This window comes from Alosa alosa, chromosome 20 (assembly GCF_017589495.1).
Source record: "Alosa alosa isolate M-15738 ecotype Scorff River chromosome 20, AALO_Geno_1.1, whole genome shotgun sequence".
NCBI classification, from domain to species: Eukaryota; Metazoa; Chordata; class Actinopteri; order Clupeiformes; family Clupeidae; genus Alosa; species Alosa alosa.
This window is the reverse complement of record NC_063208.1, coordinates 14,053,248-14,063,878: the sequence shown is the minus strand read 5'-3', so window position 1 is coordinate 14,063,878 and position 10,631 is coordinate 14,053,248. Positions and strand designations below refer to the sequence as shown.

Sequence of the window (10,631 nt, the reverse complement as noted above, 5' to 3'; positions counted from 1 at the left end):
CATCTGGCGGGAGAGAAAGAGGCCATCTGGGGCTTAAAATTTACCACATTCCCCCACCGGAACGCATGATAATGTGCTGTAAAATGTGACATATGCACAAACATACATGCACATGCACACACACACACATACACACACACACACACACAATACACTTATTTTCTTCTAGCCTCTACTTATCTTCCTCTCCCTCCTCCTCTCTCTTTCTCTCTCTCTCTCTCTCTCTCTCTCTCTCTCTCTCTCTCTGTCTCTGTCTCTGTCTCTCCATCCAGCTGCTTGTGTGACAACCTAGAAGTGTTAGAGACAGCCTGTAGCGTGTCGCCACCTTTCAAGCGCTGATGTGAGTAGCAAGCCTTGGCCACCCAGTGTAACCCAAGCCTCGCTTCTCCCCATGTGTGTGTGTGTGTGTTTGTGTGCGTGCATGCAGCATCCCAAAGCGCGCAGCAAGTGCCGGAACAGCGGGTGGAACTCATTGAGGCGTTAGGTAATTATGACCTATGGCATGCTTGACTGCACTGATTTATGCAACACACCGTGTACGGTCAGTGTTGGATCGCAGGCATGTGAAATCACAAAGCGAAGGTCATTAAATGAGCAGTAAAAGAGACGGGGAGTGCACAGTATTTCTATAGGTTATTTATTAATTTAAAAGTCTATATTTGAATGTTACAGTGAAATAGCATGTGGTCGTCAGGAGTCCTGAGAGTAGCCTAGTCTCGATGCTATTATGAAACAAAGATGACCATACTTTGCAAACGTCTTATAAAAAAATCCACTTTCACTTTTATGCTGCAGTACATGGAGATTCGTTGTTTATTCACATCGTGATTTGGGAACAATAAAATCAAACTGACATATCATTTATGTGTTGACTGAGATTTGAATGAGATTTCAGTTGACTTCATCCAACAATGCCGCCCCTTTTCTCTCTCTCTCTCTCTCTCTCTCTCTCTCTCTCTCTCTCTTTCTCTCTCACACACACACACACACACACACACACAATGCCGCCTCTCTCTCTCTCTCTCTTTCTCTCTCGCTCAGCTGAGTAGTGCCGCGCGCTCTGGATTCGGTCCCTCTGAGGAACACAGAAGTTAATTCAGCTCCGGAGCTCCTCGCGTGGGAGGAACTGGCTAAGTCTTAAGACGGAGGAGCCCGAAATGCCTCCGCGAGCCCGCGGGGATAAGGTATTTAACTCTGGCTCGTCTCACATGCAGCGATCGATCTGACATTTTTCCCTCTTCCCTTTGTTTTGCTGAAATGTTATTTAGAAAATGTAATATTTCGATTAAACATGCAAAAACGGAGGTTTTGGACTACCATTCATTAAACTACTTTGGTTATAGGCTACCGATATACACGAAGTATGTGAAGTCTACTTAAGATTTGTGTTCCCTTTCGGGGTAATGTGGTTAAGATCTCATTTTCTCAGACATTTTAATGTAATATCACTTTATGTGTAATGCTTATTCAGAAGCTAATTCTGTTTTGAATTAAGGTTGTTGCATGTTGTTGCAGGCTACACAAACTAATTTCGATGATAATCCCTTCTTGTTTGACCAAAATGCATTATCATAATATAATCATGTTTCTTAACAGATAACCTAGGGGAGAGAGTAAGTATAAGATTGAAGTGCTGTCTGATTGGAAACGACAGTCTAATCATGTTCTTTTGTTTTAGGGATGGTGGACGTATCTTAAACGGAGTGCTCTAGACACTAAACGCAAATGCCCAAATGGCCGATTTGGAACTCTTCTACTTTGATCAACAAAGTCAACCTGACTGGCAAGCGTTTAACTTGCACTTGGACAACTCAGATATCTGTGGCTTTGAGTGCTCCCTCGCAAAATCACAACTGGCTCTCCGAAGGCGTGATTCCGAAGAAAACGCGATTTTCTGTGAGGAGCGGAGGAATTCAGCACCTTGGACAGCGGCCGCGCAGAATAGCCAACTCTGCGATTTGAACGATCAGGATAAAGCGCCGACTGTGTGCATTGAGAAAGACTTAGAGTCTTCCTTGGCTTTTCTAGATGACAATGCTGAACTTGACCCCAACAATCCACGGCCGCCAGATAAACATAACTATGCCTGTATGTGTGAGACGTCTTCGAGCGATCTCCAAGAGGTCTTTCCGGATTTTTCGCACTTGCCCGATGAAGACCTCGACTTTGAGGCAACGGGGAAGTCGACAGATTACGGATTCATATGTGCGGTCACGTTCTTGATCACGGGCATCTCTCTAGTGGTCATCTCTTACACGATCCCTAGGGACGTTACCGTCAATCCAGACAGCGTGTCTGCTAGGGAGATGGAGAGGCTGGAGCGAGAGAACGCTCGTGTGGGTGCCCACCTGGACCGGTGTGTTATCGCAGGATTGTGCTTACTGACTCTCGGCGGAGTCATCCTATCGATTCTGCTCATGGTCTCTATGTGGAAAGGTGAAATGGTCAGAAGGAAGGCGTTTGCGTATTCCAGGCAGTCGACTAAACTTTATGGCTCCATAAATTTCCGCACAGCGGGAAGTCCATCTGGACCCTCCCTGCATATATCCACGGACGAGGACGAGACGGAAGTTCTCAACTAAGGAGGAGGCAACCACAGACGGTCTGGATCTTATCCTGGCGGAGTGCCAAAAAACGAGCTCTTCCCTCGCACAGCTTCTTTCCATTGCACCTTTAAGTGTAAAATTTCACCAGCTGTTGTCTTTTGGAATACTGACAGACGCAGTCCTAATAGCTTCCAATGCTTGGTATTTGCATGTTATGGGCTTTAATTCTCTCTCTCTCCCTCTCTCTCTCCCTATCTCTATCTCCCTCTCTCTCTTCCTCTCCCTCTCTCTCTCTCTCTCCCCTCTCTCTCTCTCTCTCTCTCTCTCCCTCTCTCCTTCTCTCTCTCTCTCCCTCTCTCTCTCTCCCCATCTATCTATCTATCTATCTATCTATCTATCTACCTGACCATCTAGCTATCATTTATCAAAAGTTTTTTTGTAATTATATTAATATATTGTACATCTATGATAACATACCATGCGTTAACTTTGTGAAAACAGGGCTACCATTTTAAACTACGATACCTTGAGACATTTGAATTGTGTTATTGCCAAAACACCACTTTTTCATAAAACTGAGCCAATTAAACACCTGTATGACTCTGCAGTCAAGGCCATATGCAAATGACAGTACTTCAGCATGGCAGAACCATACCAGGCAACCACAAACATTTGAAATGCACACATCTCCACACCACATCACCGCCCAGAACATGCTTTTCCTTCTCACAAATCAACGCACTGAGTGAATACCCCCCACCCCCACCCTAACACACACACACACACACACACACACCTTTAGCGCTTCATTTCAGGAGAATAGCCCCCCACACCCTGACCTATTCCTACACAGCATTTACCATAAAGAGCAAATCCCAGTGTATAGCTGAAATAGAAATCACAAGAAGGTGTCATCTTTATCAGTGGTGTATGAGTCAAAACAGCCTACAGCTGTTGGCAGCTGAAATATACCCCATGATTTAGGTGCAGGGAGTGCTGTGTGTGTTGCAGTTTATACAATGGAACTGCTTACAGGGAGCAAGATCAGATTATCCTCAGCAGAGTATGAACAGAAGAGCGTGCACATGCACGCTCGCACGCACACACATATACACATACACAGACACACACACACACACACACACACACACAGTAAAACACAGATGCCCCCTACACCAGATCCCCCCCACACACACACACACACAAATACAGTAACACACTTTAAAACACAGATGCACACAAACACACACACACACCAACATCAACCGGATATGCAGTCTGAGTTTATTTTATTAGCCGTGTGTCATGATTCCAAGAGAAAACTAGCCATCATGTGAGCATATGGCAGAGTCAAGTATGACACAAGAGGCTGGGAGTGTGAGTGAAATCTACATGCATAGCCCACCATCTCTGCCAACACTCTCCCACAGCAGCCAGGTAATTTGACACTGCTGGAGATGAGGGGCAATTTGTGTGACTTTGTCATTGTCTCACGTATATGCTCTGACTTCTGGATATGTGAGAGGGTCTCGAAATAACATATCAATTCGCAAACCCTGCAGAAGCATTTTGGAGACTCACTGTCTCTGTGTTAAATTCTTAAGAAGATTCAAGCAGTGGAATAAGTAAATATGTCGGCTAAGCAAGTAAACCTGAAAACATGTAAAATGGAAAACATAAACACGTAAATCTTGAAGACCTTTGAACCCTAATGTTACTCTGTAATACAAAGTATAGCCTACCAGTTCAGAGCCACAAGCAATCTCCTAAAGGACTTGTCAATGTTAATTTAGATATGCTATTGGTCAATGTGTGTGTGTGGTTTTTTTTTTTTACCGCAGGCCCATTATTCAGCCTTCCAGCCAACCAGTTTCAGTTGGCTGTGTTGCCTTGGGGGCCTGTTTAGGATTGACTTCCTCCTCTCTGCCCTCCCCTCCCCTTCACCGTCCTCTCAAGAATCACTCCCGGTAATCATTCACTGCCCCAGGTCAGAGGAAATGAGATTGAATTGACGTGGGGGTCAAAGAGGGGCAATGGCTTGGGTGTGTCCGCGTTCTTGTGGGGGGAAACGGCTGTGTCAAACGTACATGCACGCAGCATGCATAAACACACGTTAACACATACATATATAAACACACACACACACACACTCACACAGGAAGAGAGAGAGATGCACCATATCTAACATCCACAATCCCAGAAACAGAGAGAGAGACAGAGACAGAGAGAGATGGAAAATGAGAGTCTGTTCCCCATTACTTTCCATTATCATATTCATTAATCAACAGATTGTGTTACAGTAACTCCAAGAAGAGAGGAATGTGATCTGAAAGAACGTATTACGGTGCAGACAGCCAAATCAAAACCCAACCCTCCTCCTCTCTTTCTCCTTCCTACTCATCTTCTCCTCTTCCCTCTTCTCTCCTTCCCACTCCTCTTCCTCCTCCTCTCTTTCTCCTTCCTACTCATCTTCTCCTCTTCCCTCTTCTCTCCTTCCCACTCCTCTTCCTCCTCCTCTCTTTCTCCTTCCTACTCATCTTCTCCTCTTCCCTCTTCTCTCCTTCCCACTCCTCTACTCTCCTCCTCTTCCTCCTCCTCTCTTTCTCCTTCCTACTCATCTTCTCCTCTTCCCTCTTCTCTCCTTCCCACTCCTCTTCCTCCTCCTCTCTTTCTCCTTCCTACTCATCTTCTCCTCTTCCCTCTTCTCTCCTTCCCACTCCTCTACTCTCCTCCTCTTCCTCCTCCTCTCTTTCTCCTTCCTACTCATCTTCTCCTCTTCCCTCTTCTCTCCTTCCCACTCCTCTTCCTCCTCCTCTCTTTCTCCTTCCTACTCATCTTCTCCTCTTCCCTCTTCTCTCCTTCCCACTCCTCTACCTTCTCTCCTTTTTTCCCACGCCTCTTCCCCTCTCTTCACTCCTCCTCCCTCTCTTTCTCCTTCCTACTCATCTTCTCCTCTTCCCTCTTCTCTCCTTCCCACTCCTCTTCCCACTCCTCTACTCTCCTCCTCTTCCCTCTCCCCTCCTTGAGTCCTCCACTGACTTCCTCTCCTCACCTCCCCTCCTCTTCTCTTCCTCCCTGCTGTCCAGATGAGCCAGTCACCCAAGAGACACAGAGAGAGATAGAGAGGGGGGGGGAGAGAGAGAGTGGACATAACCATAGAAACAAGGAGTCATTTGGTTGCTAAGGACAAGAAAAGCAAATGGATAAAAAAGACCTCAATTCTAAATCATTTTATTTTGCCACAAAGTTAATCTTGCCTTGAAAGCAATGAATCACTAAAATGTTTCAATTTGTACAGAGTACACATTATCTTCCAACACTTTCTTCGAGGCAAACCACTGGCGACAAGTTCTACACAAATATACAATGGTTGATTTAACCAAAGAGAAATACACTTTGCAACTGAATGTAGTCTAAGGTAGGTGCACTCAGAGATAAGCCATCTATGTCAAAGGACCTTCCCCATAACGCAATTAAACAATGATGGAGAACTTCCACCCAGGACTGATTACATCACATGGATGACAATATGACAAGTACTGTAACTCTCCTCTAAAATGAGAGCAACGCTTTCCCCTGGATCAGGCTGTTGAATGTGGATAAAATGGGATAATGTAGCTCCCTGAATGTTCAGCTTTTCCATGGCTACGAGATGCCAATAGGTCACTCTCGTTTCAACACTATTTGCTTGCTTTTCAAAAGTGTCATCAGCTAACGGTGTTGACGATGAAAATGAGAGGATAAACTGAGCTGCTACCGCGTTGTGTGGAAGGAATCTCATAACCTCAGGTGCAATAATTCTGTGGGAATGTATAATTTAACTATGGGGGTTATATGTGACATTAATCTTTGTGGCGGGACAGCTTTACTTACCTCGCCGCAGATTTATATGGTAATTATGCAGTGTCGAGGGGGCCACGCAGCCGTCGTCGTCGTGCGCCTCCTCGCCGAGAAAAATTAAAAGTTTCCATTTTGTATTGATCCTGTTTTAAGTGTATGGAGCACTGTAGCTGACACGCTGCAGGGATAGTTTTTTCTTCACTACTTTCATCCCAAGAATCTGAAACAGCATGACATCTGTGCTGCTTTCAGACAGAAATATATTGTTTGTCCCTTGTGAGGCTGAACAAAAAGAAGCTTTAAGATGAAAAATAGTTTCCTTTTCCTTGTCTTGTAATTACCACCCAGTCTTTCCCTCATTTGTCATTGAGTTTTACTGCACAGCAGGTTGAGCAAAAAAAAGAAAGTTTTCTTTTAATGATTGCATTGCATATCAGTTGGCCTACTTATTTTGCAACTGGTGGTATATTTTGAAAGAGTACGCATATTCTGGTGCTCGCAGCAACCAGATGGATTGTGCACAAAACTGTTCTAGGAAATGCACATAGGCCTACAGATCTATTTTTATGTAAATCCAGACTCGAAAGTCAGATGTTTATGAAAACTGCAGCTGTCTGAACTACGGTTATCCTCCTTGGTACAGCTCGTACGCGGTTTTTCCTGATTTGCCAGAAACGCATTTTACAGCCAACACAGACTGCCCCTCTTCATTTCTCTGCACCATGTAAAGTGCTCAGTAGTAGACAATCACGTTGATATATTGTAACTGTGCAGCACGAAAGCCAGAGAGTGCTGAACTCGAATGCTCCTCTCCTGCGTTTCTTAAAAAAGCTCTGCTGACGGGCCGGGGAGGACACGGTTGGGTCAGCAGAACCCGCGGAACAATTTAGTCGCGCTCAGACGTATGTCTCCCACTCAGCGCCGTACAACAAACGAGGCCATGTGTCACATCTATGAACGTTAGGCACAAAAGCAGATAGGTGAAAGCAACAACCCAGCCTCACAACAAACCAGTGCTTTGTGTAACGCTACTCATGTTTCTTGATTCAGCACGAAAAAAAAGTGTGAAGGCTTTGGGTGATTGCTGTCAGATTTATTGGGATAATCAGTTGAGCTATGTGGACTGGGTTATGTTTGCTGAGAGAGATGTACACATATTCCTGCATATTTTAGCTACAAACTCTCCTGCTCAATTCTACCTCCACCTCAACCTCTCTACCACCACTAACAAGCTGCCTTCTTTGAAACAACAGCCCAGGAAAGGAGAGATCAGCGCCATTACAAAGCAGTGATGCACCTCAGCGCTACCAATTACACACAGCAGACAGCAGAGAGATCCTAAATCATGAGCATGCACACAACACAGAGACCATTAATGTAGTTAGAGCTAGGATGTTGATACAAGTAAATGGAAGACCAGAGAAATCCCAGCCCTCCCCCACCCCACTCCCCTGGTTATTTACAGCTCAGCCTGGTCCTGAATATGGCACTGACAGATTGCATTCATATGGCAAGGATGTGGAACTAAACCACTCAGACAATGCAGATGGCAAGCCTCCAGAGGTGTGTTGTGGGCTGATTGAAGTTTATTAAGGCCTATTTTTAGGCAATAATGTAAGGTAATGTAAGGTAGGCACGACGTGGAGTTATACAAGATGACTGATATATAAGATCATTATTTTGGACCGAGCTTCCCTTTTCCTGGTGTAGCATGGAGCAGATATGAAGAAATAAGTATACAGGCACAGAACTATGTGAATTCTAAGATCAGTGTGCTTTTCCTTCTGTGAGGCAGGGGTGTAGCACAAGATCCTGGGCCCTATGCATAGGCAGTCCTGAAATGACCCCATAATAAATATGACAAAATAAATTCCAGACTTTTTTAATATATTTTCCCTCTGCTTGGGGCCCTAGTAATCAGTACTGGTTTTACCCCCAGTCCGACACCCCTGGTGTGATGAATGTATGCTGGTTGTTACAATCACTATGTCTGCATTTGAACATGATAAAATAATGTCCGTCAATTTGAATATGATACACGTCAAATGTAATTCAGTGCCGAGCAGCAAACAAACACAAACAAAAAAATCATTTATTCCCAATTTAAAAATTCATGTGTCCATTTAAAAATGCCAGCTCGCTTGACAGCAGGCCTCTGCTGCGGTCCCAACAAAGATCATATGGGGACAGTTTCAACCCAAGAGCAATCTCAAATGCAGATGTGTTTTATGTGGGCAATCCCCCTAGTCCACCATGGTGATTCATGCTACCCAGGAACCCATGTCCCTAAGCATATTATTTTTCAGTGGTGGCTGGTCACATTACTGGGCCACAAACCCAGTAGACCATAAACTGCTTTAATTACAGTTCTCTTTGATGCAGTATGCCTCAGAGACACCCGAGAGTTTGCGTGGTGAAAAAAAAATCCACTTTAATGCTTTGGAAGACGCCTTCAGAAAAAATAACTATCCAACTGTGTAAACTCAGTATGAAAGGTTATTTTAGTGTGCTTAAAATGAACCAAACTCAGCGTGCTTTCAAATTTCCTTGACAAGGAATGAGGGGTATTTTAATGTTGGCATATCCCCCCCTGCAGCAACCATTTTACCTAGAGTAAGTCTTATATGGTGGTCATGATTTTGTTCAAAATTCATTTAATTCAGACCACATTTAATTAAGCTGCCCTCACATAAGCTTACTTGAAAAGTAGAATGCTTGTTAAGCATCCGTAGCTGCCTTGAGTCTAGTAAGATATTTTGTCTAACATGACTCACGAAAGACCTTTGCAATTAATTGGTCATTTTTTTTGGAAGAAGTAATAAAAAAATCTTTCTGTGCATTTGAAAAAAAGACATTTGCCTATTATGTAATGAACACATGTCAGGTTAAAACACTGAATGTAGAAAGTCAGTATGGCAGTACAAAAGACCTCTAAGGGCTTGTCAGAGAAGAGAGAGATTCATAGTTTAATTATAAAACGTATTAGAATAATAACTAGCACGAGTCAAACACCACACACCTGCGGTAAGACTCATTTCTTCCTCGGAGATCACAATTTGAAAGATGGTGAAGAATGAAAAGATGAACAATATGTTTTTTTAATGCAGAATGGAGCACAAAGAACATCACATTAAAATTATTGCAAATTTATCACATCTGATGATCTGTAACTGTCAATGTCAGCATATAAACAGCTTGTGGTGAAAATGGAGATAGAACGAATTTCTATTCTAAGTCAAAGGAATGTTTTTTTCTATTCAAAACTGGAAAGGACATGGTAACTGAAGGCAGCTAAGCCAACACCGAGGTATGAACATATAGCATTTGCATATGACTGCAGTGGGAAGAAAGATGGAGACGGGAATATGGAAAGCTGACTCTACCGTTTTCTTTACTATATTTCATAGGCGTTAGCATAATTACACAAATATTTCAAATTCTAAAAACATGCCTTCACCAGTTGAATATATTTGATGAAAAATGTATTTGAGAATGGAGTTGTGTTTATCAATCTATGGCATGAAACATGTGACAGAAATTATTTATAGGATTATTTATAGGATTTATGCCTTTTCCTCTCCCTCTGCATACATTAATGTGGGATTGAAAGGAGCAAATGTATATTGTGATCATGACAGAGGAGATGATAAAGATGTGAATGCAGAGCAGTAAGATCCCAGCAAGCTCAGGTATCAGGTCTACAGTCTAGTCAAGTCAGGTTGACATTTATTGCAAATTCCATACACAGTATGTATCCATCATACACAGGGGAAGAAGAGTTATTTTACTGGAAAAGCCTATCGTGGAATATACTTAGATAGAATTACATAGAATTATTGATGAATTGTAATACCAGTGTAACCATGTGTTACTGTCCGGATAAATAATTGTCAATGCTCTGTCCCAGCACTTCATCTCCAGTGAGCCCATTTACAGAATTTAAACATCCCTAATGATGGTGGACTTCGAGAAATGCACAGGGGACCAGCTGGGGGGGTAGTAGAGAGGCAAGGGGTGAAGAGAGACCCTGGATGACCCCCACGCTCCCCAGGTCTCTGAATCATCAATAAAAAAGAAAATATTACATGAATGATCCATCATTTATAATCCATCAATTTCCCTCTAAAACTGCCCTGAAACCTACCAGCCTTTGGCGTCATTGAGCCCTTGATCCTTTTTAGATGAGGCTACCAACTCACACACAACTGTTATACCTACCCGCACGAAGGCCCTCACACGGGTAAC

At 43.4% G+C, this 10,631-nt stretch overlaps 1 protein-coding gene across 3 annotated transcripts; it reads left to right on the top strand.

The window, feature by feature from the left end:
• Positions 1-430: 430 nt before the first annotated feature.
• Positions 431-3,165, top strand: LOC125284773 (transmembrane protein 74-like). Of its 3 annotated transcripts, XM_048228888.1 has the most exons (3): positions 431-484; positions 1,042-1,184; positions 1,679-3,165. In XM_048228888.1, exon 3 carries the CDS (start codon positions 1,734-1,736, stop codon positions 2,580-2,582), a length of 849 nt encoding a protein of 282 aa, XP_048084845.1. In that variant the 5' UTR covers positions 431-484; positions 1,042-1,184; positions 1,679-1,733; the 3' UTR covers positions 2,583-3,165. The 3 variants fall into 3 exon arrangements, with proteins under 3 accessions (XP_048084845.1, XP_048084844.1, XP_048084846.1); XM_048228887.1 differs by lacking the exon at positions 431-484 and having other exon boundaries at positions 990-1,184; XM_048228889.1 differs by lacking the exons at positions 431-484; positions 1,042-1,184 and adding an exon at positions 1,247-1,361.
• Positions 3,166-10,631: the final 7,466 nt, after the last annotated feature.

Coding starts and splice junctions, on each gene's coding strand:
- LOC125284773 (XM_048228888.1), top strand. CDS start 1,734: ATGGCCGATTTGGAACTCTTCTACTTTGATCAACAAAGTCAACCTGAC.